This window comes from Choristoneura fumiferana, chromosome 16 (genome assembly GCF_025370935.1).
Source record: "Choristoneura fumiferana chromosome 16, NRCan_CFum_1, whole genome shotgun sequence".
Taxonomy (NCBI): Eukaryota; Metazoa; Arthropoda; class Insecta; order Lepidoptera; family Tortricidae; genus Choristoneura; species Choristoneura fumiferana.
Genome location: NC_133487.1, coordinates 2,298,298 through 2,326,284, shown reverse-complemented (window position 1 = coordinate 2,326,284; position 27,987 = coordinate 2,298,298). Strand labels below are relative to the sequence as shown.

General features: G+C 39.6%; 1 protein-coding gene across 1 annotated transcript; it reads right to left on the bottom strand.

Annotated features, from left to right (window-relative positions):
* Window positions 1-746: 746 nt before the first annotated feature.
* Window positions 747-22,238, bottom strand: LOC141436073 (pre-mRNA-splicing factor Slu7-like). Its single transcript, XM_074098915.1, has 13 exons — window positions 22,114-22,238; window positions 16,549-16,935; window positions 15,593-15,747; window positions 15,093-15,185; window positions 14,539-14,728; window positions 14,070-14,152; window positions 13,757-13,902; window positions 12,569-12,752; window positions 11,253-11,398; window positions 3,229-3,334; window positions 2,739-2,856; window positions 1,301-1,473; window positions 747-1,136 (listed from the first exon to the last, which is right to left on the bottom strand). The coding sequence occupies exons 2-13, from the start codon at window positions 16,721-16,723 to the stop codon at window positions 963-965; spliced, it is 1,743 nt and encodes a 580-aa protein (XP_073955016.1). The 5' UTR covers window positions 16,724-16,935; window positions 22,114-22,238; the 3' UTR covers window positions 747-962.
* Between the last annotated feature and the right edge of the window lie 5,749 nt (window positions 22,239-27,987).

The following is a 27,987-nucleotide window of genomic DNA, read 5'->3' as shown; positions in this document are numbered from 1 at the left end:
AACTACTATTCCAGTAGATTTTTACGCAGCAACACTAAGTTGCAGTTTTAAAATTCCGTGACTCACGCACAGGAATCATTCATACTGCCAATAAATCTACAACATATCCACAAGCTTGATCCATGTGAATATTCATGATCAATAATCATAATGCACATTGAAGCGGAAAGTTCTCGTTTTATGATGCTATTAATATAAAATCATGTACATCTATTAGCTGTCTGCTAAACAAAGGATCTCATAAAACTGTCAAGTAAATAAATAAATAAATATCATGGGACACTTGACACCAATTGACCTAGTCCCAAACTAAGCAAAGCTTGTACTATGGATACTAGGCAACGGATAAACATACTTATATAGATAAATACCTATTAAACATCCAAGACCCGAGAACAAACATTCGTATTATTCATACAAATATCTGCCTCGGCCGGGAATCGAACCCTCACGCTTCGTAAGTATAAGAAAAGAGTAAGAAACTTTAATTATAATTCAAAAAATTGTATCATACATTTAAGTGTATATTTTTTCTCCTATTTGGTGATGGTAGTTTTGGGGCTGTAAATTATTTAATAACAGAAGTTTAATATAACAATATAGTTTTACTTTCTTGTACAAAACAGAAAAACCATAAAATTATTTAAAAAAAAAAAAACTTTCTTTCTGATGTAAAATATTTCAATAATTGAAAAGGGTTTGGTAACTGTTTATTTATTTCTTATTATTATAAATAAAACTAAAAATTACGCTTAAGGACCAGTACCGACGGTCTGCGGTTGCTGCCACCAAATGCAGACTACCCCTACATTTCGCACAACTATTTAACAGTTAGCAAACCTTCGCCCTAGCTGCGATTGAAATGTATGAGCAGGCGGCAGTTACATTCCGGTCTAAATGCAGACAGTCTGTACTGACCCTTACAAAAGTATTTTATTTTATTAATAACATTTGACATAATTCTACACAAATTGGCTCATAGGGTCCTCTTCTCTTTGACGTTTCATCCTATATGCCTCCATTTCTTCTTCTGTGGGCTCTTTGGCTTCGTACATGCTGTTGTATGGACGTTTCCTTTCATCCATAGACAATAAGTGAGATGCGTGTTTCTGTTGCCTCTCTTCCATTTCCAGTGCCTGTCAAAATAAAAATAAAAAATATATATTTAACTTTAAATAAACATTTTTATTTTTAGAGCTTTAGCTAGCTAGCCTTTCTGTTTAGAAGAAAATAGTGTGCTTGGCTAGTGAATTTGTTACACAAAGATATTATGTGCTCAACGTAAATGATTATTATTTACCTTTTTTAATTTATCTTCATCTTTCTTTGATTTTTTCTCTTTCTTCTCCTTCTTCCTCTTCTTCTTCGACTTCTTTTTCTTCTTTTTGCTAGTCTTCTCCGTCTTGGACCGGATGTCGGGTTCGGATTCTGAACTGCTAGAACTTGAATCGGATGATGATGAATCGGCTTTTTCTAAAACATAAAAAATATATTCATACTAATATTATAAATGCGAAAGTGTCTTTGTTTGTATGTTTGTCTGTCTTTCACGTCGAAACGGAGCGACGGATCCACGTGATCTTTGGTATAGAGATAGTTTATGGGCCAGAGAGTGACATAGGTTACTTTTTATCCCGGCAAAATGCACAGTTCCCGAGGGAACAGCTCTCGATAACCGAATTACACGCGGGCGAAGCCGCGGGCAAAAGCTAGTATAAATCTTTCCAAACGAAACAAAAATAAAATAAAAATCAATATACATAATAATGTTGCCATTTCATCAATATGTGACAACTAGGGCCAGTATAGACGGACTGCATTACATCTGCAACGTAACCGCCAACTGCCCATAAATTTCGATTCAGAGTTAAGTTGTGCCGACTGCAATCGAACTGCAATGAAAAATGTATGGGCAGTCTGCAGTTGGAATGCAGTCCGTCTGTCTATACTGGCCCTTACGAAGGCAGTAGCGGCGCCTTTATTTAGTGTTTGTTGTTTGTCAGTGTTACTTAAATTGTTAAATTATATTCTACTAGCTTATGCCCGCGACTACGTCTGCGCGGATCTAGGTTATCGCGCGGTGGCGCCCTCTACCGGAATAAAAGGTATCCTATGTTGATCCTTGGGGTTCAAACTACCTATATACCAAATTTCATCAAAATCGGTTCAGTGGTTTCGACGTGAAAGGGTAACAGACAGACAGACAGACAGACAGAGTTACTTTCGCATTTATAATATTATAGTAGGGATTTTTTTATTGTTGTCGTTGTGTTGTTGTTGCTGTTCGTGTTGTGCGTATAGTGTAAATTAAATTAAAATACATAAAATTGTTTATTAATCCAGGGTTTTCAATATTTTTAAAAATACGACTCCCTTTAGCGGTTGTAATTGTTTTGCAACGCCCTTACGAAAGAAAAGAGACGTATATATAGCTCTAAATACGCACACAGTTTGGGAACTCCTGGTTTTAACCAATAGTAGTTTAGTAGTAGTTTATAGTAGTTAGTAGTAGTTTTATAGTTCATTTTAAATTCAGATTGCCAATTAAATAAATGTGTATTAGCTTCCAAATTGCAGGCCTGTGGAAGAAAATACTTTATCAATGTGTTCACTCCTAAATACATTAAGATTGCATGTTTTTCTGGTACTTTCTTATACCAGTTAGTAAATTAACCTCATCACATCATTATCATCTCGGAAATTTCGGCAATTCGTAAATTTATAAATATTATATGAACCTTTTTTGTCTTTCTCCTTTTTTGGTGATTCCTTGAGTTCAGCGCTTGTTGATGCCTTGGGGTCATCCCTCACTTCCAGCACCACAGACTTGCCCGCCTCGCCAACGCAATACGACATCTGAAATAAGATAGTTTTAATTGATATATTTCAAAGGTAAGTATCATTCTTCGAATAAAAAATCATTTACGAACTGTTTTATAGACTATAGATTTCGAAAATACAAACTGAGACATGGATGCACAGAAAAACCAGAAAAAGAGACCAGCGCTGGGAAACGAACCCTGGGCCTCAGCATTCCGTGCTGCGTGCTATACCCCTACACTACCACTGGACAGGAGTACAGGCACGAATTTCTCCTATATAAAGACGATATCATATATAAAGACGGACAAACATACAAACAAACACACACACTTTCGCATTTATATTTATTAGTATGGATATGGATTGGTATGGATTATGTTTGATGTTTTATCTGTTCATTCTCACCTTGATGAATGAATGGCAGCACTTGTACCCCCACTGTCCGTCCCGCCAGAACGACCCCCACACCGACGTGTGGTTATTGATCAGAACATCCTCTTCGTATTTGCTCCTGAAACAAAATAATGCTTAATCTTAGTTTTACAGAATTGCAGCGGTCTGGTCATCAATAATTACAACACTAAGGGGCTGTTTCACCATCCATTGATTAGCGTTAACCGACGGTTAAATGTGATGCCGTCTCCGTCTATTCGAACAAAACAAATAGAGACGGCATCACACCTAACCGCCAGTTAACACTAATCAATGGATGGTGAAACAGCCCCTAAACTTGAGTGACTAACTACTATTGAAAATACAAACTGAAATATAGATGCACAGAAAAAACAGAAAAATAAGACCATCACTGGGAATCGAACCCAGGTCCTCGGTAATCCGTACCGCGTGCTATACCGCTACAACACTGATGGTCAATAAAAAATACAAAAAGATTCCAAAAAACCAATTTTACTTTTACTAACTACTATGACAACATCTCAGTCGCTAAATTATCACAAACTGTAAACCAATTCCATAAGTGACAATTTGAAAATTTGATTTTGGTTTGATTTGTGTGTGTTTTTTTTTTATAATGTCAAACGGATCTCGCGTTACTAGCGCCAGCTAGTTTGTCACAAATATTGTATAGAACAGTTCCGATGGGTTAGTATCATTTTGTCTAAGAAGCAGCTGGTCTTAGCAGAAAATTAGCAAGTGGTCTAAGAAGCAACTGGTCTAAGTAGCAACTGGTCTAAGTAGCAACTGGTCTAAATAGCAAGTGGGCTGAAATTCTGTGACTCAAAATCGACGGCGGAGCTCCTATTCCGCGTGGCTGAGGCGCTTCGCGCCTTGACAAAACTCAACCCTAATCTCTGTTTTTTTCAAGTTTTCTACAAAAAACAGGTTAGGACCAGTTGCTTTTTAGACTACTTGCCATATAGAGCACTTGCTACTCAGACCAGTTGCTTCTTAGACCACGTGCTATTCAGACCAGTTGCTTCTTAGACCACTTGCTACTCAGACCAGTTGCTTCTTAGACCACGTGCTATTCAGACCAGTTGCTTCTTAGACAAAGTGATACTATAAGAGTTTCTTGCCGGATTCTTCTTAATAAAAGTTTTTTTTTTACATTTATAAATGCTTGTTATAGCCTAAATTGAATATTTTGACTTTGAGTCAAATCTCAACAAGTTAGGCCTGGTTTTGATTTAGCTATTGTAGTGAATTATTGTAAATTTTAATAATAATTATATTGTAATATGTAACACTAGCCTGTTACCCGCGACTCCGTTCGCGTAGAATTCGGTTTTCACTATCCCGCTGGAACTATGAAATTTTCCGGGACAAAAAGTATCCTATTAGGCCGATAGGACTACGTTATTTTGAGGTATTAAGTTTCAAGAATTCTAAAGTTTCTTATTTTTTGCCTGTGGGTACAGTCGTACCTATGAAGCTTATTGTAGCGTTTTGTGTCATTTTTGTTGCCTGCATTTTCAGCAATTTGAAGATTTGTGGTTGTTTTTTTTTATTTGAATAAATCTCGCAAAATAAATTTAAAGTTAAAAATAATTATGGCATCATATCTAGGATAGCCTGTGGAGTATGTAAACCAAATTTGTGTCATTTTCGTCCAGTGCAAACTGTTATATGGACAGTATGTAAAAATGGTGTGAAAAAAAAATATTACAGTTTATGAAATATTTATTTCCTATTTCAGATTACTTACATACGCCTATAAAAAAAAGTTGTGCCAAATTAGACCACGCAATTTTAAGATTTTAAATTATTTTGTTTTCTTAACCTACAAACGCTTCAAAAAATATTATAGTCATTAGAGTTCACATATTTTATATCATAAATGCATGATAAATCGACATTGTAAATTTGTGTCATTTTCGCCCACGATATTTAAATGAATAAAACATAAAAACAAATGGTTGCGGTCGAAACGGGCCGCGCGGTCAAGCGGCGGGGGCGACGGGGGGAATAAGCACGCAAACACGTTCGTTCGGTACGATTTCATCTATGGGAAGCATTCATATTAGATAATACAAGTACTGTCGTCGCATGGAAGTAGGCAATTGCTGGCTGAGTATGAGTATTAAACGAACGAACTTGCGAGTCCGTTTAACTATACAAAGCCAGCAATTGCTATTCCAGCCGAGACTAATATAAACATTTTCTCAAAATGTATTACGATATTTAATTTTATATCAAAACTGCAGGTGTATTTTTCCTCTGAAAACACCACGAGCTGTTTCACACACATTAAAAAAAGTCCGAGGTTCTAACAAAATAACTGATACCTAATGGGTAGGTATCAGTTGTTTACTTAAATACTGTAAGTGTCAGAGGGACCGCACGACACGAACTTCAAGTTTCGAGTTTCGTAATAGCCCTGACTTGTGCCACTTAGATATTACCGTGACCAAGTTTGAGACTTGATAATAATAAAATTTATATGCGACATTGTTGTCGAGTATAGCGATCCTGCAATGTTTTTAACTCTTTCATTTTTTTCGCTGGCCTTAAACTATGCACTTCGCCTATTATATAACTAATGAGTATTGAATTGACTAACTTTTATCTCCGCTACGTAATGAACAAATTGCATAACTTTCTTTTTTTGCATACTCTGAATGTAGTATCTATTCAAATAATGAAGTATGTAAATAATAGGTACGTTCATTTAAGAACCAAAAAGGCTGATAGTTATATATAAAAAAGGTTGCCTGGAAGCTTAGAGCAACCCGGGCGGAAGGGAGTAGCCATTCGACGCGTTCCCTCTGTCAAAGTACAAGCCCAATTGGGCATACGAATTTTATAAAAGAAGGCGCGCTCGGATTTCAAACTACTAGATCTAATCGAGAAGCGCGAGTGAACGCGGCGGTGCTAAAAATACCGAATTGTTCAGTTTCCTGCTGTAAAAAGAGATCTGGGACATCAAGCTTGCAAAATTATGGTGTTACATTTCACATGGAAGTAAATTGTTATCGTATTATTGCTATTTAATTACATTTAAACAACAAAGACTATCATTATTGTCGGATTCGTTTACCAACATCGAGTCCTAGCGGTACAAATTTCGGATCGGTCAAGCGATAAATCGCATAAGCGATAAAGCGATGGCTTAATGATGTTACTGTCAATGTGTTAGTTTGGAGTCATCTGTAAACGAATTATTAGTGTATTGTTGGATTATTTATGTGTTAACGTCGTCATTACAGTCAGTTGGCAGTTTTGTTTTTGCATCTAAGTAAGCCGAACTGCATTTGTACGCACATTTCCCCCGCAACAAACGCCAGAACTATTTTAAGGTAATCTACCGCTAAGGCTGCTCCCTTCCGGTAGGAAGCCCGCGTTGCTCTAAGCCTGGAAGAGATCGCTCTTAAGCGATAAGGCCGCCTGTTGTTTACCCTTGTAATTTTCATTCTGTGTACCTGTTCTGTATCGCTTACTATTTTTGGTGTACAATAAAGAGTCATTGTATTGTATTGTATTTTATATAAAAATTTAGAAATGGTATGTTCATAGTATCAAACAGCAGAAAGCACCTAAATTTAGGACATTCGACAAAACTAATGTCAACTTTAACTGATTGGCATTAAGTTAGAAAATTCTAATGATCGAAATTTGACGTGGTGACGTGGAAAGTCGGATTTGTATTTATCTGTCGTGTCGTGACGCATATATGTAGTTAATTTAAATCGATATCTATATCTATAAGTATCCCAAACTTCAGCTAATGCTACCCAGCCGTTAAAGCATGATTGAGTAACAAACATCAAGATATACAAACTTTCGCATATATAATATTAGTAGGATGTAATCTAGCCCCTAAGCCCCTTCTCTCTCACTCGAACTTAAAGGAAGATGGATATCTTGTATGGTCAAGGAGTGTGCCCAGCTCTAAAACCTGGCTATCGCGTCACTGCATATCTAAAATAGCAGCGCTTAGCGTCAACAATCCTACCGGTGTGAAGTTAGCGGCCAAAAGTTAGCGGCCGATTATAACCCAACCAAATTAAGAAGTTTAAGTTATTATTTGCATTTGTGTGTTCATAAGAGTGACAAAAACACAAAAACGTCTGGTGAAGCAAGAAAATTATTGCCAGCTACACCATATGAAAAAAAACACCAACATGGAAATGAGAACCTCTTCAAATCTTTCCATAAAATAACACTGGACACTAAAAGCTTTCTATAAAAGCTGCAACTGTTAACTAACCTCATCTAGTCTAGGAGCCACATCCGATTTGGAAACGGGAACTCTCCGGTTTTTTGTGGCATGTTATTACGCACGCTGAGAGCTTTTGATCAACGCTTCAAATGTCCAGTAACCTCGTTTCATTTTGATGAAAAGGTAGAATTAAATTTAGCGGCCGAAAAAAAAACAACTAAAATAAAAATAAACATTGATTGGAAAACGCCTTCCTCCTAGATATTATATGAATATCTGGAAATATATTATATATAAATATGATTATGCATTTCAAAAGCTTCGATCAAATGCAAAACTACCCATAACCAACATCTAGTACGGGAGCTACGCCCGAATAAAAGTAGGGGGCCGAAAATGTATGCAGTAATATGAAAAAACGACCAACTTGGAAATGCGAACTTCTTTAAATCTTTCCATATTATAATACTGAATACTAAAAGCTTTCGATACAAGCTGCAAGAGTTTAGTAACCTTATCTAGTTTAGGAGCCACACCCGATTTAAAAAAGCGGCGTATTTCTTTTTGTAATAAAATGTGAATAACAATATGTTGGAAATGCGAACCTCTCCAGTTTTTTCTGGCATATTATTACGCACGCTGAGAGCTTTCGATGAACGCTTCAAATGTCCACTAATCTCGTTTCGTTTTGAAGAAAAGGTAGAATTAAAGTTAGCGACCGAAAAAAAAAACTAAAATAAAAATAAAAAACAATTTGAAAACGCGTTTCATCCAGAAATTTTAATAAGATGATTATGCATTTAAAAAGCTTTCAATCAAATCCGAAACTGCCCATAACCAACGTCTAGTACGGGAGCTACGCCCGAATAAAAGTAGGCGTAGTGCGTAATAATATGCCAGAAAAAACTGGAGAGGTTCGCATTTCTAACAAGTTGTTATTCTCATTTTATTACAAAAAAAAAATTACGCCAGTTTCTTTAAATCGGGTGTGGCTCCTAAACTAGATGAGGTTAGTAAATTCTTGCAGCTTTGTATCCCGTATTATAATATGGAAAGACTTAAAGAGGTTCGCATTTCCAAGTTGGTCGTTTTGTCATATTACTGCAAAATTTTTCGGCCGCCTACTTTTATTCGGGCGTAACTCCCGTACTAGGCTTTGGTTATGGGCAGTTTCAGATTTGATGGAAATCTTTTCAAATTCATAATCGTATTAATAAAATATCTGGAAGGAACACGTTTTCTAATCAATGTTTTTTTTTTATTTTTGTTGTGATTATTTTCGGCCGCTAACTTTAATTCTACCTTTTCTTCAAAACTAAAATGAGGTTACTGGACACTTGAAGCGTTGATCGAAAGCTCTCAATGTGCGTAATAACATGCCACAAAATACTGGAGAGGTTCGTATTTGCTATTTGCAACATGTCGTTTTTCTCATTTTATTACAAAAAAAAAAATACACCGCTTTCATTAAATCGGGCGTGGCTCCTAGACTAGTTGAGGTTAGTTAGCAGTTGCAGCTTTAGTAGAAAGCATTTAATATCCAGTGTTATTTTATGGAAAGACCTGAAGAGGTTCGCATTTCCAACTTGGTGTTTTTTTTTTTTCATTTTAGTTTCGAAGTTTTATATGCTGCTTGTTTTAATCTGGTGTAGCTGGCAATAATTCTCTTGCTTCACCAGACGTTCAGGTTGAATACTTGTCCCTAAATATAAACTAGTTTGTGTCATACTAACTACTAAATATAAACTAGTTTGTATCATATATCAACTAGTGTGTATGTGTTTTTGTCAGTCTTATGACCTCACAAATCAAAAATCAAAAAAATCAAAAAATCAAAATCATTTATTCAGTAAATAGGCCGCAATGGGCACTTTTACACGTCATTTTTTTTAAACTACCAGCGCTTTCGGAAAGACCATCATTGCCAAGAAGAATGCGCCGCAAGAAACTTGGCAGAAAGTCATTTTTTCAACATAAAAATAATTACAAATAAAATACTAAAAAACTACAGTATACAATGAAATAAAAGAAAATACAAAATAATAATAATAATAATACAGGGATGTATGGGGTCCCTTAGTTACAAAACTAAACTCTAACTATAATCTACGTTCAGTGGAAGTGTAGAATGCTTCCACCGTCATAAATTAAAAAAAAAAAAATTATAATAATAATAATTTAATTCTGAAATTTACATTTCAGGTCAAGTAACCATTAAACTTTTGGATTCCGAAGGCAAGCTCACGTCTGCCGCCCCCAAAGTTAGCTCACACGAACTCATGTCATGCTCTGAAAGCAGAGCGGTACCGAGTGCATGGTATTGCTTCCGTTCCCATAAGCTCTATGGGATCGTCTTGGGAGCTTCGACGTCGCGGGCCTGTGACTAGAAATTAAACTAAAAATATACACGTTTAAAATCCATAAGCTTAACAATATACAGCCTTAAATAAATGCAAATAATAACTCAAACTTCTTAATTGGGTTGGGTTATAATCGGCCGCTAACTTTTGGCCGCTTACTTCACACCGGTATCTGGTAGTAACATCTTGGTAAAGCAGCCAGGAGCGTCTCCTCAGAAGGGAACTCCTCAGTGATTAATGACATCGATTTGAAATTTGGTGCGGAAGTGTTGTTTAGATAACAATGAAATTACAGTCAACCAAAAGTAATCAGCAAAAAAAAACTAAAAACTTATTAGGCCTACCTAATAAGTTTTAGTTTTTTTTTTTGCTACCTATATCTCGTAAAAAATTGCCATGGGATAGGCATAAAATCACGAAATGACAAGCGCTAGACTTAACTTAACTTAAATTCATAAAATTTTGCACAGCTGTTTTTAATACAAAGTCAATGATAACTATGATGTAATTTTTGGGATTACCCATGAGAATTCAGTAAAATCTCGGAATCAATTAAACTGTCAGATTACGCGTGCGAAGCCGCGGGTAATATAAACAAACGAACGCTGTCAGCCGGCGCCCAACCACCCGATGTACTTCCCCGCGCTATGCCATTCGCGCGAAGTACGTTTCGTGGTAGTTTTTTTTTTCAAATAATGAGAATCCGTGGATGAAAATGACACAAATTATGAATAGTGTTTTTTTACACCGTTAATAATCAAAACACGTAAACTCTAACAACTTGAATTTTCTTTTGTGGGTTTTACAGGGTATTGTATTAAAAAAAAAAAATATCTATAAATATCGTGGATGAATTTGACACAAAATATTTTGGATAACAGATATCAGTATTTTAAAACGTCTGACATCTTTTTAACAAACTGTAATATTCTTTTAGAGTTAGTTGGGCGACATGTTAGGTACTGGTTAAAAATCAGGATTCCCGTGGATGGATATGACACAAAATGCCTATGTACATCAGTTACTGCTCAGATATTAATAAGAAAGTAAAATTTTCGTCTTTAATTTTTTTTTTCGTCCAATACTAATGGAAAACACTAATACCTAAATTTCTACTTATGCAGGCACCCAAAATGACACAATTTTTTGTATTAGGTTGGGCAAATGCTCCGGAAGCTATATGCGAAAAAGAAACAACTTTAATATTTTTGAAGCCTCAAAACGTAGTCCTACGGGTCTATATGTCCTTCCCAGGGACTCAAACCATCTGTAAACCGATTTAATCAAAATCGGTCTAGCGGTTTAGACGTGATGAAGTGACAAACAAATCGACTTACAAACTTTCGCATTTATTATATTAGTGGGTATTAACCCTCGATGAACTATAAAAGCATTGCAAAAAAAAAAGGTTAAAAAAAACATGGTTAATCCGGCCCTGGCAGCCGACTTACTTGGCAAGCTGTTTCTCCGGTCCGTTGGCGATGGTCCCGTCCCTGTTGTACTGCGTGAACACCTCTGTCTGAGCCAGCAACAATTCCCGCGGGGGCACCTTTAAATGCTCCTCCCCGCCGTATTTTTCCAGCACTGACTCTTTCACCTGTAGCATAAGTTATTGGTGAGATTGGTGATCACAGCGGAAGATGTTGGTGGGATTGGTGATCACACCAGAAACTGTAGGCGAGGTAAGATTGGTGATCAGAACACAACTAAAGTTGTTTGTGGGATTGGCGCTTACAGCGGAAGTTGTTAGTGAAATTGATGATCCAGAATTTTAATCCAACTGCCGGATGTAAAGTGTCATTATTATATCAGCCATAGGACGTCCACTGTTGGACATAGGCAGCGGCGGCCTTACCCATTGCGAGGCTCCGGGCGGCAGGTCTTTGCGAGGCCCTTTGTCCTTCGTGAAAAGTATGTGATGTGATGCGAAAATATAGTTCAAAAATGTATATTTTTTAAAAATTTGCTTGGGTTGTTGCGCGAGGCCCCTGCAAGAGCGAGGCCCCGGGCGATTGCCCTGTTCGCCACCCCCTAAGGGCGCCACTGGACATAGGCTTCCCACGTAGATTTCCAATTGCCGTCCCACCAACAGTGGATATCATACGGCTGATATGATAATAAGATCTCTGTCGAGGTCAGTTCGTCCGGAACGCTATAATCTGGACATTTTTTAAGGTCAAAGAGAACGGACACCTTCTAGGCAAACGTGTACCATCTTAGGCCTCATCTTCGCCTTCCATCAAGCAAGATTGAGGCCAAACGTAAGCCTGTTTTTTATATCAATGATGAACATGAAAGTACCGTAAGACTCGCTTGACCGTAAGACCCACTGTTTGGGGCTAATTCGTAGTCCTTCATCTAGGAGCACGCGACGCGGCGGCTGGGTGGCTTTTGCAGCTCCTAGATGAAGTGCTACAATAATGTCAAGCTAAACTCGACTTAAGATGTGAGTTACCCGGGTTTATTTCTAAACTGGTGTAGTTCTGAGCACCTGTGACTTGAACTGCTGGAACTTGTCGTGGTACCTGTGACTAGAACTGCTGGAACTTGTCGTGGTACCTGTGACTAGAACTGCTGGAACTTGTCGTGGTACCTGTGACTTGAACTGCTAGAACTTGTCGTGGTACCTGTGACTTGAACTGCTGGAACTTGTCGTGGTACCTGTGACTAGAACTTCTGGAACTTGTCGTGGTACCTGTGACTAGAACTTCTGGAACTTGTCGTGGTACCTGTGTGTGACTAGAACTTCTGGAACTTGTCGTGGTACCTGTGACTTGAACTGCTGGAACTTGTCGTGGTACTGTCGCTGCAGCAGCTGCAGCTTGGTGGGCTCGGCCAGCAGGTGCACGTCGAGGCCGCGCGCGCGCGCCTCCCACGCGAACAGCTGCGCCGCGGCGTGCGAGCGCGTGTCGCCCGTGAAACGGACGAAGTTCTCCCCCGTGTAGTCCGACCTGGTAACATCCCACTCATATTAAAGGTCTCCCCTAACCTATCGACGCGAGATCGGCTTAAGCCGACCAAGAAACGCTTTATTTCCACGCAATAAGAGCGAAAAACACGTCTGCCCGTCGGTAAACGTCGTATCGCGTAGGCCGAGCTGATCGACGCCTTTTTCACTCATTGCGTGGACATAAAGAGTTTTTTTGATTGGCTAAAACGTTGTGAAGTTTGGCGAGACCCCAAGGCGGAAATATAGTATTAAAACGCGACGCCACGCTAGCTCCGCTCAGCTATATTCACCAGAGATGTGCTGTGCGAGGATGTGTTAATGAAGCTTTTCTATTGGCTAATGAAAAACACATCCCTCGCAACACATCCCCGCACATTATCCACTGCTGAACAAAAGCCTCACCCAGTGGGGGCACACTTAAAACGTCACCTTTTCACGTACACGCCAGCGCCTCTGGCGACAAAATGATAGCACTAAATTGACAAATGTGTCAAACGTGGACTTGAAAAATTCAGTCTGTCCGCCATCTTTCCGCTGTATGTTGGCTGTCTGGCTTTCGCGGATGATTTTTAAGTTTATCTGTTTTTTGCTGTTTTCTTAAAGTTGTATTACATTGCTCCGCTTGGGTGACCAAGTGAAGTGACCACCATAAACTCGTTTGCTTTCCGGCCTCGCGATGTAATGCAACATGCGCAATTTTTTTACAGGTCTAAACTGGGCTTTATAGACGTTAAGCTTGTGTGCGTGCATGTACATGTGTGTGTTATGTCAGATTTAGTTCTTCAGCTAGCTACCAGATAGCGCTTGTTACCATACATGCAAATTTGACCATAGAGTTGCCATTCTTTTTCTATATTGGTACTAATACTCTTTGGCCTCACCCTTAGAACGCCACAATGAACAACTCGCTACTTGCATCCACCGGTTGCCCCTAACTAGCAATGCCATCAACCCACAGAGTAGGTTTCTGTTAACGTAGTTCTCTATTTAAAGCATTATACTTACTCAGCCGCGTTCGGATCAGGATTGTCCCTCATGGAACGTGTTTTGGGGTCATAGTACGCGGAATTGGGGTCCAAGTTCCTCAAATACTTGGCGGTGTCCTCTCTGATACGCAAGTTGCGCACTGTGATACGCTGTTTGGAGTCCACCTACAACAAGAATTACTTTCTTAAACTTTATTACTCGTAATAATTGATGAGGCTGAATGATTTTTTTCTAATCATTTGATTTTAGTTAAATGAAATTCAAAAACATTTATGTTATTTTAAAATTAGAACTGCCAAATTAAATCTATAATTGATTTGATTAGACATACCTTTGTGCCCGGCATATCCACTTCATCTACATATTTGTCTTCGTCCTCTTCTGCATTATCCTCATCTTCCATTGCTGTTGGATCTAAAGCGATAAATATAAAAATATTTTAATTCATCCAGCCTTTTTATACTTAGAATTACACATTGTATCTAACTATGCCCCACCCCGGCTTCGCACGGGTATAATTTTCAAAAGAGTCTCTAATCAAAGGCACTTCACATTTTTCAAAAACTATACTCACGCGAAGCCAGGGCGCGTCACTAGTATAGGTATAATTTATATAAACCTGCTGCGAATAATTATCTAGCAAACGAATCCGTTGCTTAGTTTAAAAGAAATAAGTATATAGTAGGATGTAGCTTTATTTTATACTTTGTAAAGAAAAAGATGTAAAGATTTCGGAGAGATTAATTTAAAATCTGGAAAAGATTAGAAGATATAATCACAAAATCATTTTAATTTCTTACCCTGTTCCAACTTCTTAGCCCTCAGCTCTCTCTTAGCCTCCTCGATCTTCTGGTACTCTTCGATGATAGCCTTGTGTTCTGCTGGGTCATACCCATTCCACCTATCTCTCTTGCCATCATAACTAAGATTCAGTTCGGGCTGGGCGAATTCATCTGCCGCTATCCCTGCATTTGTATATTTTGCACCAATCTAGAAGAAGTAAAAGTTTTATTATAATTATTTTGAGATGGTTAGATCTATTAGATTTAAAAGTAGTAACCTATGTGTATAATATACATTTTAATGCAAAAAAACTGCTTTTGTATGTCACACAGAACAGTAACTTAACACTTGATTTAACCTTTTGATTTGACCACCATAGTCTGATATATGACACCCAATGTTCAGCCACTATCGCCGTAGTCTTATATTTAAGACAAAATGTAGTGTAGTTTCAGTGTAGGTGGCGATATGGGCATGTATTGGCGGTTAAAAGTAACCTTTCAATTATAGCTTAACATAAATGTGCCCATAAGTACCACAAGTACCACAGGGTACTAAATTCATCCCTTACTTTTCTTGGTCTGTCCAAACAATCCTTCTTCTTATGCGTCATTGCACCACAATTTTCACAGGCTCCTTTTCTGAATTTTGTTGCAACTGTTGTCTGGAATAAGTAAGTTTTTCTTAAAAAAATAAGTATAGGTAATTTATATTGTGAATGCCTGATTATCAAATTTAAATTAACACAGCTGTATTAAACACCGACAAAAGCCCGGGGTCTAATTATCAATATTTAAAAAAAATGGTATAAAAGATAAGCTATAGCCACAGTGGGATAATTTTAATTCTGTTCACATGATCTTAACTGTTATTTGAATCCAATATTCTCATTCACCACCACCATGTTACTCTTTCACTCAACAACTAGAAAGATTAGGATACAATTTGGCACACATTTAAAAATGTAGATTAATGCATAGCATACTTTTTAACCCAAAAATCACAGAATTTGTGCAGAAAAACAAAGAAATCATTTGCAGGTAAAGTCAAATTCATATAAAAACAACTAACCTTATCAACACCCTTATTGTAAAAAGTGTCAAGCTTGGTGAACCCTGCTTCTCTGTCCTCCTGAGGCCTTTGATGCTTGAGGGTTGGGCCCGCTGTGCCATAGTACCATGGTGCCGAAGAAATGTATTGTGGAATATGTGGGTTTATATCCTTGCCTGAAAGAATTTGTTTAAGACATGAAAAAGGTGTAACTTCAGTATGAAAAATTTTACTTATAAACTTGTGATAGTATTGATTGGTATATATATACATAATTTATCATATAATTAACTAAACAAAATGCCTGTGTGGAAATAAATAAATATCATAGGAAACCTGACACCAATTGACCTAGTCCCAAACTAAGCAAAGCTTGTACTTTGGGTATTTATTTAGGCAACGGATAAATATACTTATATAGATAAATACATACTTCAATACATATTAAACATCCAAGACCCGAGAACAAACATTCATATTATTCATACATATAATTACCCCGGCCGGGAATTGAGCCCGAGACCTCAAGCTTCGTAGTCAAGTTCTCTTGCCACTTGGCCATCCGGTAGCCATAGTTTTGTTGTGACACGCAAACAATCATTATGGTTAATTTACATGTCACAACCGAAAACTTTCACATTTTGAACTTCAATCATGTAAACCTTTAATAAAAAAAATACTATCTATCTTTTGAAATCTCACTAATACAATAGCCATCATTGCAAGTGTCACATTGTAAACTGAAGGTGATAATGATCCCGGACCTTAGCGTGATGGAACAGAAAAAAGTAAAAAAAAGGTTCACTCATGAAATGACTACCACAGTAATCTAACTCTGAAGCTGAACCTAAAGCTCTTTTTTAACTATTTAGTTACTTTAGTCTTTAGCAGTGTTATACATAATCAGTTTACATTTGTGAAGGCGCATTTGTAGTTTAACACATGGGTAAGGTGTAGGCTAGAATACTGTGAAATACCTGTTTCATCAACAGCTGCGGGTGCTGTGCCGGCTTTTCGAGCCTCTTCTAGCTCTTTAGCTTTTCTCCAATCCTCGCGAGACTTCTTCTTAGGTTCATCGTCTTCTTCGCCAGTGTCGTCTTTATTGCGCAATATCTGCGAGACGGACGCCCGTGTTGTCGATGCCATGCTCATTTTTTCATCAATAACATCAAACAAAGCTTGATAGAAACAATATAAATCAGAAATCGTGGAAATAAATAAGTAAAAACAATCAATCAATCAATTTTTAGAAAAAATATAGCTCCATCGATACTATCGATGATTCCGCCAATGTCGAGGTTGAAAAAGACACTATCGGTTGGCCGTTGTACGGTAGCTTCGGTGTTCAGTACTCGGATGAGAACCTAAAATAAACAACACAAACATAAATTTTGTTAAACTACCTACAAATATAGTTTGTTAATTTTTATAAACTTAAATAATACATTTATAAGACGGGTATGTGCTAGAGCAAGAAGGAAATTTATGTTTACGGGGCGAGGGAATCGGGGAGGGAGGAGGTCATATAAGGGAGTGGTGATTTTGGAGCAATGAAAGAACAAGTGCTCGAGGGTGCCCTCGTCCATGCCACATTCACACATGGAATGGTCGCGGACCCGTATTTTGGCAAGGAAGACTGGGGAGCAAACATGTCCCATACGTAAGCGGATAATAGTGGACGTGATATTTTTGGGGATTGTTCTGGATATGAAGAACCACGGCTTAGTGGGCAGCTCTGGTTGAAGATTCCCATAATGTTTGGCTACACGAAGGCGAGCAACCTGCCAGTTAGCGTTCCAGGCATCACGCATTTGTGGTAAAGCGAGCGCTCTCGCATCGCGTGGGAAACACTGCTTGTATTTGTCAGAACCTAATTCAATGGCCTCTTTAGCACACAAGTCTGCAGTTTCGTTACCTTTTATGCCACTGTGACCCGGGACCCAAGCAAGAACTACCTTTTGGTTTTGAAGGTGGCATTTGTGAAGGCTTTCTTTTATCTGAAGGGTGATGCAGAAATTGTCCTTAGCGTGAAATGGACGCTTTACAATATCCTGCAGGCAACTTAAGGAGTCAGAGAGGATGAGGGATTTCGGAATTTTATGTGAGTGGATAAAAAGGATGGCTTCGAGCAGGGCAACTGCCTCCCCGGAAAAAACAGAATTAACAGGAGAAAGCTTAAAATTTAAAATTATTTTATATTTAGGGATCCACACGGCGGCACCCACCGGGCCGTCCTCCCGTAGTTTTGACGCATCGGTAAATAATAGAAGGTAATCCGACCAATTTTCTCCGATCTCTCTATTGAAGCTACAGTCAGCATTGATCTGATTTTTTTTAATGCCAAGGCTAAGAAGGACATTTGGCTGGAAGACTAAGCTATTGTAGTCTGTTTCATAGAGTGGGTTTTTATAGCTTTGGAATAGAGGAACAGGGAGGTCTTTTACTTTTTGGAAGCTGTTTACAAGTAGAGGTTTGACTTTATGGGACCAATAAGGAGAAGAAGAAACGAACTGCGAAAGGGACTCAACGATGGGAAGTAAGGGATGGGATGAAATTTGGAGAGATTTTAGCAAGAAGCGATCTGCCAGAAATTGTCTCCGGAGGTGGTAAGGCGGATCCAGACATTCAATTTGTAGGGCTTTTGTTGGGGAGGATTTCATTGCACCCGTAATTATCCTGAGGCATCTAGCCTGTATCCTGTCTAATTTGGCCAACGCTAACTTGCTACAGGGCTCCAGAAGGAAGCTTCCATAATCAAAATGGCTCCTAATGATCGCATTATAAAGAAGCTTCTGGCTGTATGGGTGAGAGCCCCACCTGACACCAGATAGTGCACGAAGGATATTAATGTTTCTTTCGGCTTTTTGGCAAATGTAATTTAGATGATCAATTCCTGATAGTTTAGAGTCCAAAATAATACCTAAAAATTTTACTTTTTCCTGGGTTACAATTGGGTGTGCGTCAACTAGGATGTCTGCATCTGGGACGGCTCTTTTGCGGGTGAAAACGACGGCACTACTTTTTTCTGGGGAGAGAGAAAGACCGTGGTCGCTGAGCCAGGCATCTAGATAGTAGAGGGCAGAGTTGAGGGAGTTGGAAGATTCTGTCACAGATTTTGAAGATGTGTATAGGGCAATGTCGTCGGCATATTGGAGAATTTTGCAGAAGCAGTTGACTGAGGTGTCCAGGTCAGCAGTATACAAGCTGTAGAGAAGAGGGCTAAGAACTGACCCCTGCGGAAGCCCCTTCCACACGAAGTGAGGAGGGGTTAACTTCCCACCATGCCGGACACAAATGGATCGACCCATGAACATATTGCAAACAATGTTAATAATCCTCGCCGGGATACTCAGCTTGAGCATTTTCTGCCTGAGTATTGGAAGATCCACATTGTCATATGCCGCTTTAACATCCAAGAAGACGCCAACCAAATTTTCGCCACGGGAGAAAGCAATTCGGATGTCTGAGGTAAGCACGCTAAGGCTATCTATAGTGCCCAAGCCCTTTCTGAACCCGAATTGAGAGTTGGATAGTTTATTATTGTGTTCCAAAATCCAGTCCAGCCTGTTTTTAATTAAGTGCTCCATAATTTTGGCAGGAACAGAGGAGAGAGCAATGGGTCTGTGAGAGTTTGGATCAGCTGGGTCTTTGTTAGCTTTTAATAATGGGATTATAATTTGAGATTTCCAGACCTCTGGGACGTTCCCGGTCAGATAAATCTCATTCGCTATATTTAAGAAGACCTGTTTAACACTTTTGGGAGCTTGGATCAGAAAGGAATATGGGATACCATCTAAGCCCGGTGCGGAGTCCCGAAGGTGGTCAATGGCACAACAGAGCTCCTCATAGGAGAAAGGCTCATTCATTGGATCAGGTGGAGAAGAAGTGGAGGAGTATCCCCCGAGGCCATCCTGAGATGGAACAAACGGAGGGGCCAGTTTTGCGACAAAGTCTTCGAGCCAGGAGGGAATGTTAGAACTCACATTGTTGTCAATCTGCGAGCGACGGAATGCCTTAATCTTCTTCCACACTAGGGTTGAAGGCGTCCTGGGAGATAAGGACTCACAAAAGGAGCGCCAGCCAAGTTTCTTTTTGCTACTGAGTATTCTCTTAGTACGAGCTGATATACGTTGGAAATTTAGATATCTCTCCATGGATAGGTCTGCCGCAAAAAGAGACTCGGCCATTTTCCGTTCCTTAACTATAGAGGAACATTCTGCATCCCACCATGCTGGGGAGGAAACTTTCTCACGGGCAGAATTTTTTAGAGGAATAGAATTGTCAGCAGCAAATTGGAGCGCAGCAATAAAATCTGGGTATATGGACAAGAAGTTATCTTTTGTAACAGGAGGGATTTCTTTGACTTTGTCAGACAAAATTTCTCGGAATTTACTCCAATCTGCGCTGGATAGCCTGTATTTTAGAAGAGGAGCTTGAGGAGGAGGAATGGGGATGGATGAGTTAAGAAGCGATATGACAATGGGGAGGTGGTCACTTCCAAGGGAATTGGAAGTAACTGTCCAAGAAAGGGAATGGACTAAATTTGGGGATGCGAGGGTTAAATCAGGGACACTTGAATTCTGGGCGGGGATGTTCTACGGGTAGGTGACCCGTCATTTAAAATACATAAATCAATCGCATCTGCTAGGTTAAGGACGTGAGAGGAAACTGTGTCACAACAGGGTGATCCCCACAGAGTATGGCGGCAGTTGAAGTCCCCCTGCACAATGTATGGGCTGGGAAGGGTCGATATGATATGGGTGAGTTCTTGCAGGAGGGCGGGGAAGGATGAGGAATATACACTGAAACAAAGGTAATGTTGAGAGCACGAACTGCCACAACATTTACCCCAGGAGAATGAGGGGGAATAGGGAGCTGGGAGAAAGGGAAGTTCCTTCTTACTAGAAGGGCACTACCTGCCCAACCATCATCCCTATCATCTCGGAGGCAGCTGTAGCCAGCAACTCTAAAAAGAGTTCCGGGCCTCAACCAGGACTCCGAGATAGCAAAGATGACTGGGTTGAAAGTATTAATTAAATATGCTAATTCGTGTTTTTTATTTTTGATGTTCCTAGAGTTCCATTGAATTAGGTTGTGATTGGCCATCTTGTATAATTTTGTTAATAGCAGCACTAATGTGACCCTGAAGGGTTTCTAAAACAGTGTACGGTATGATGTCGGAAAATTTAGAGAGAAGGTTGATCAACATTTTGGTGATCAGATCGGCCAGATTGTCGTTTGGCATCGAGTTATCTTGGTGAAGTAGAGCACAGCCATTGGGGAGTGATGACTGTGGGGTAAACGTGATAGCTCTGTGAGCCTGAGCATCATAAGATTTTCCGGGGGGGGTCTAGGACGGCGCTCCATGGTGATAGTTTTGGTGTATGAATGGGGACGCTGGGATGGAGAGCCCAGAGAACTCTGGGAGTGCGACATCTGGGAAGATAAGGGATCCTCGTACGAGGGAGGCTGTTGAGAACCTTGTGTGGAATTCATTTTGGCTTTGTCAGCATAAGATGTCCGGACAGGCCGGAATCTCCGAGCGGCTTCTACATAGCCTATGTTTTCAGTGGACATCACAGTTTTTATTGATCTCTGTCGAGAGAATTCTGGACACCTGCTGTCGGTGGCAGCATGGGGGCCAGAACAAAATAGACATGTTACGTCTGAATCAGGCACAGAGCAGTCTGTTGCTGGATGATTTTGAGCACACCGGGCACATCTTGGATTAGAGCGACACTGATCTTTAATGTGGCCAAATCGGCAGCATTTGTGGCACTGAATGGTGGGGAGTTTATAATTGTCCACTGGGATAGCCATGCTATATACATATATTTTTTCCGGAAGATTTTGGCCCAAAAATGTTAAGACAACTGTTGGGGTTGGATCCCAAGAAGGATTCCCATCAATAACTTTTTTTTTTGTTGAGACGCCTAGCTTTAATCACTGTACCTGATTCATTCCGACAATCTATAGCATCAATGAGATCCTCCAGAGACCAATCTAGTGGGATTTGTCGCACTACACCCATGCGTGATACTTGGAACCTAGGGATTGCAGCTGAGAGATGATGTTGAGTTAATATGGGATTTGAAAGAAAGGCATTAGCTTCATTAGCGGAGGCAAAATAAACGTTGAGCTTATTTTTTTCCTGCACTTTTCATTTCTTTAATCCCTGCCACCTTGCCATTGTATATTATCTGGGCCATTTTAAGGCCGCGTATGTCACTGTCCATATGTGATACCAAGACAACAAATGGGCCCGAATCAGCATCAGAATATTTGAGGTCCGACCCGTTTTCATAACCTGGACGGACAAATGTGTGTTGCTTCGATGCACTTGGCGAAGTGTTCTTTTTACTCACGTCGGCATTTTCCAGTTGGATAGTCGCCGGACGCTTGTTACCAGGTTTAGCAACAGCGCGGGCGGCAGAATCCGGGATTTGAGCAGGATTCCAGGTCAGCGGAGACGGAGTCCCGCCCCTATCGGGCGGCTCCTCGTCCCCTATACTCGACATCACAAGACGCTCACAAACACTTACCTACTACAGTAACCAACACCAACAGAAAATTTAAGATCTCAAAGCGAGTTGAGCACTCAAGATTGATGAACTGAACAATCCTAACCTAAACACGTGTGTTAGCCAACACAAGAACAGGCAGAATCCCGATCTTGCGTTCGATCACAGATGTTTGCGCTGCTGTCACAACTGTCAACGTCATTGGTGTGACATCTGACGTCTAGATTTTGTCATTGCCGCCATCTTCGCCGCCATGTCTATGTCGTTCCCGTCACCTCGTTCGAAGACATTCTTCGTTCCGTTCTTTCGAGTGAATTTACCGACGGTTTGTATGAACAAGCTCGTCGCTCGATTTCCGTCCGCGCCGCCGCCATCATGTTTCACGTCAGCTGATTCGCTCGATATCGATGATGCAATTGCACAGTGTGCCGATAGTGCCCGAATTGGTTACATCGCAAACACTTCGTACATTTTTCTATCTTGGGACACGACTGAATGCATTATTCTCCTTTCCACAGCTGTCGCACTTCTCGTAGCTCGGGAAACCTGTTAGGCCGGCTTTTGCTTACTCACCTCGTAGCGAATGCGTAGGTACGTCTTGTTTTTTATCATTTCGTAGATTCTGATTTTCCCTTAGGTCACTATACGATAACGCCGTGCAACATAATTTTGTTGGCCTCTAGGTCTCGATGCCGTCGACCTGTATTGAATAGCCACATCGTCTGGCATTTTACCTCGGTTGCCTAACTCGCGCATCGTGAGTAGGTAGTCGAAGCAACTCTCGTCTTTCTTCTTCTTACGCGCCGCCATCAGCTCGTGTATCGCCTTAATATTTACAGTATCTCGGAATTCTTTGCTCAGCGCGTGTTTTAGGTCGTCCCACGACTTAAACGGCCGCTCTGTTCGTAACCAAAGTGCCGCGGTACCGGTCATACTACGCCTAGCAACAATTAGCCGTTGCGATGGCGTCCACCCGAAAATCACAGCGTTTTCCGTCGATCTCAATAAATCTAGTCACGCTGAACGTCTCATCTTGCGCGCTAAATTTGTTTATTAGGTCGTCAATATACTGCAGGCTTTCACTACAGTCGTACGTCATCATCGCTTCCGTTGCCCTTGCAGTCGTCGTCGTCATATTCGTCGTCGTCCGGAGTTTGAGTCTCGGTGCCTCATCCACACCTCCACTCGGAGCCTCGCTAGCTGCCTCGTCGTAAATCCTATCTGCTCGCATCTTGCTGATGTGCAGTTTCTTGCCGCTCAGAAGCCACCGTCTTACTTCAGAAGCCAGCAGAAACTCGTCGTCGCTGTTATTTCGGTCGCCCGTCGTAAATGGCAACCGCCGTAACAAAAATGTAACCGCCTCGTTACACCACGTAGCACACCAGTCCGTCGTCGTATCCACGATTTAATTTCTCCTTCCGATCCCGGACGAGCCCCCAAAAATGTGGGATCGTGCGAAGGAAAACAAACTTTAAAACACAAAGTAGAAAAGTTTATTAAAAAAAACTAAATGGAATACGTAAAAAAAAACAAATGAAAACAGAAAAGACAACTAGCACGTAGGCTCACCCGATCGTAACTCACACTCTTTTACTCATTCGCTAAGTCTCATCTCACATTAGTCTTCAGTCATTCGGTCGCTCGTTTACATCAAATCATTCTAACATTAATCCACCCTCATTCCCACATATATATATATATATATGTAAACTACGCCGACAAAATAGTACAATAAAAAAAATAAAAAAATTTTTTTAGGGTACCTCCCATAGATGTAAAGTGGGGTAATTTTTTTTTCCATCCAACCCTATAGTGTGGAGTATCGTTTGACAGGTCTTTTAAAACCATTAGGGGTTTGCTAAGACGATTTTTCGATTCACTGTTTTTTTTTCGAAATATTCAACTTTGAAGTGCAAATTTTCATAAAAATTGAGCGTCCCCCCCCCCTTCTAAAATCTAAACCGGTGGGTGGAAAAATTTGAAAAAAATCAGGATGGTAGTAAGTATATCAAACTTTCAAGGAAAACTATAACGGCTAAGTTTGTTTGAGAATTATTAGTAGTTTAAGAGTAAATAGCAGCCTAAGGTATAAAATATACCTAAACTTGGAAGATTCCGTATAAAATACGAAATGCTTTGAAAAATATTACTTAAGTTTTTCGTAATGGCTACGGAACCCTATTTTGGGTGTGTCCGACACGCTCTTGGCCGGTTTTTACGAATATGAATCCTTTATGCTTAAAGAAAATTAAACAGTATGTAGACAACTAAGAACTGAACATTTTATCTAAAGTTAGTGTTGCTGCCCCATCTCAACTTTCCGCAACCTATACGAAGCGCGAAGTGCAAAATTAGAACTTCGTCTGTCGCTAATATTATTTAATACGAGAATGAGAGGGACGGTACAACTCAAACTTTGATTTTCGAATTTCGTAGTAGCCCCCCTGGTACAGTCAGCATCAAAAGTAGCGGATCACTTTTTTACTCTGTCGCATTAGCACTGACCATTTTGCATGGCGTTTAGTACGCGTGGCTGTAAAACGACAAAGTAAGAAACGCTACTTTTGATGCTGACTATACCACGAAACTCAGTCCATCCGGTGTTATGCGATGACGCGTCATATCACCAGTTTGCGATATTTAGGTACTTAACGACTATTCCGAAGCGTAATCAGGTATTATACCTATAAACTCTAAGCAAATATATTTTAGATCCATTAAGTAGATACGAAACAGTATAATGACACTTTATTTAACACGTCATTACAGAAAACATAGAGAAAAATTCCAATTAGCAATACAAGAATAAATGTAAGTAAATATTGTATTGACATTTTTTTTTTTAATTTTTTTTTATTGTATAACTGTTTTTAATAAATTATTGTATTATATAGATTATAAATAATAGTTTTAAGTTTTCTTTGACATTGTTTGGTTTCTTTTGATATTTGTGGTTTGTTAATTTGTTATTCTATTTAATTTGACATATTTTTGTTTTTTTTCGTCAGGATTTATCTTTAGTTTATAGGTAATGTGTAGTATATTAAGTTAGGATAAATATTCAGTAAATAATAATATTACACAAGCTGCCAATTTTCTCACTTATTATTCCGCTACAGGCGAAGTAAAACAGGAGTAGCTAAAACAACAGCAGCCAGCGCTCATCACGAAATACACACGACTCTATTTTCAAGAGAATAAGAGCTTGTGTGGTTTTTTTTGTTGACTGTTCAGTTGTTTCACGGAGCTGCTGACTGTTTCCTAACAACACGTCACTTTGTCTCTACGTAGAGTAAAGATGTCGCATTTAGTATTTCCTTCGGATCGTTGTTTTAAGATGACAAACAATATTTAGGTAATTTATAAATTGGAAGGGTGCGATTACGTAATTTTTGACCTGTAACTGTCGACCCATAATAAACGAGAATAATGTACGACGCAGATACTCAAATACAGGCTCGTACCATCAGCCAAATATGTGGTCTACCACCCTAAAGTTGATAATCGTTTGCGCGTCTTAAAACAATAATGCCAATAGACGTGTCTGTCAACTTGAAAGTTCGACTTTAGCGACATATTCATTTGATAGGAACTTGTTTAAAAATTGATAGACCACTTCTTTTGCTGATGGTACCTACCTCTGAGTTTTTCAAAAATCCATGTGCGAAATTACTTTGAAATTTAGCACGAGATTTACGGTGAAGGACAAATTGTGAGGAAACCTGCACAACCTGCGAACCAATTCAAACATGTGTGTGAAGTTCCCGTTCCGCACTGGATCTGCGAGAACCACGGCCAAGCTGAAGCCTGACAGTACTTAATATCAATTTGCAGACTTTCACTGCTGTCAAATAAAGGCTTTCCCTTAGGATTTCCACGACGATCGTTTTTGGATTACTATAGCCATGCCTCTCCGTGATCTTTATCAGACCCCCATTCACCTGGTGGGAGCCTTATACCCACATTGCGTTTCGCTTCGCCCAAGGGCTATCAGTTTTATGAACAATAGACAAAACATGGGCACAACTCTATAGCTTTAACAAGTGATAAAGCCCTTCTACACAAACAATGCTTCGAAAGGAAATATACTTTAAATATACGAGAAAAACTACATTTTATTATTCTAACTACATCACGCTGTCTTGATTAACACTGAGCGTATAAAATAACGATATTCGGAGAGTTAATAAAATGTAGCTAGAGATGTTGGTAAATTATATTTTGTAACAATACAGTAAATAGTAGCTCTATCTTGTAATAGTAGCTCTACCTTTACCAAATCTTAGTTTTTTTATAGGTACAGGGTCAGACAATTTATACAATGTTCCTTCTTCATAAGTAACGACATAAGAAAATATCAGGTGCTCCAATTCTTCCATTTCAATTCTATTTAACTTAACGTAATTGAATAGATACCAAGTCGACTGACGTAAGTAGTTATAAAAGACATGTCCTCGCTGTCGCTAACTGCACATATGGCCGCTAGTGCTCACTATTCAAGGACTACTTACCTGCTGCCTAGGCTCGGCGTTTAGATGTGCGCAGGTGATTTACTCACACACAACGCCCAAGGCTGACGGCATTGCATATTCAATGCATGCTCTAGACATTGGCGTCCCAACGCTTTTGCATCAAAAATAGCTCTGAAGACAAACCGAACGCAAGTTTACGCGGATCACCGGCCGCTGCGGCCGTGCCGCGCGTGAAAATGAATAAAGACTTGTGCTGTGATATCGAATATATATATCCGTGTGCCGTGCTGCTATTTCTGCTCTCATAATCCCTTTATTTATTTTTAATTTTGTATTGGGGACGCTCGTGGCGCTGTCAACGAACTAGGCGGCCGATCTTCCATCTTTGGCGGCGGAAGTAGCGGCGGATGTCCCGGCTATGGGTGAGTCGAGTGGCATATGAATGTTTGACAACAATGCTCGGAGCTGCGTTCCCACATTTTCTATTCGTCCCGTGTCTGCCGAAAGTTTGTCAACCTTTAATTTTTTACCAAGGTATAAAAACGTATTTTAATTTATCGTAGGTAGACTTACCAGGTACGTAAAGTTTTGCTAAAGCTCTGCGCCAACTCCGGTTTATTCCGATAGTAAATGATCAATAGATATAGGATATTGCAATATATATTGTTACGCGGTTTAATTAAGATTTCTATGTAGCGTAGAGATAGTTTGGCAGGTAATAACGACGAGCCTCTTTGCCAAGATAGGTATTGATTGTCTGTGGGTAGACGATAAAGGATGAGTGTTGTAGACATTATGGCGTCGTAATATCGAAGCTGACAAATATAATTTGCGGTCGAAATAGTAATCCTACTCCCTTGTGATATTGGTAGAACTATATAATATAACTGGTGTTGGAGTCCATTGTAATTAATAATCATTAAACACTAGTAATGTCGGTTTATCTATCGTTGTCAGGTCAAACGTTCACCTAAGTCTTTGGAAAGTTGCCAAAAAACTGTCTTGGGTCAGGTACCGTATGTTATCAGAATAATTCTACTTATACTCCGGTTGGTTACGGAAACGACGTTTTTGAATATTAATTATGCATCTGGCCTAAATGGTATTTTTGTAATTAAGAGAGTTGACACTCTAAAGCCTTCTCAAGTACGGTAGATCGAATGATGTAAAAATTTGGCCCTTCGTAAATTTTTCATGAGGGGCATGCCTGGCAACGTATTTCATGCGCACTTACCTCGTTCTCTAACCTACTTATCTAGTTAACGTACCTAATGAAGTCGGCTATGATGGGTCGGAAGGTGGCAAAGGGAGGCACAGTTCCTCGGTCGCAACTCGCGATCCACGCCTGCCATCAATTACAACTTTAATTGGCCTGTCTTTGTTTGCACTGCAAGCGAGCTTAGCGACCGGAACCGTTAATTTC

What these genes read in the sequence shown, in the direction of transcription:
- LOC141436073 (XM_074098915.1), bottom strand. Translation starts at nt 16,723, where the DNA reads ATGAGCATGGCATCGACAACACGGGCGTCCGTCTCGCAGATATTGCGC. An exon ending in ACAATAAGGGTGTTGATAAG is followed by an intron (nt 15,186 to 15,592) that starts GTTAGTTGTTTT and finishes TACTTATTCCAG; the next exon opens with ACAACAGTTGCAACAAAATT. An exon ending in TCCAGCAGTTCAAGTCACAG is followed by an intron (nt 11,399 to 12,568) that starts GTACCACGACAA and finishes CTTATGCTACAG; the next exon opens with GTGAAAGAGTCAGTGCTGGA.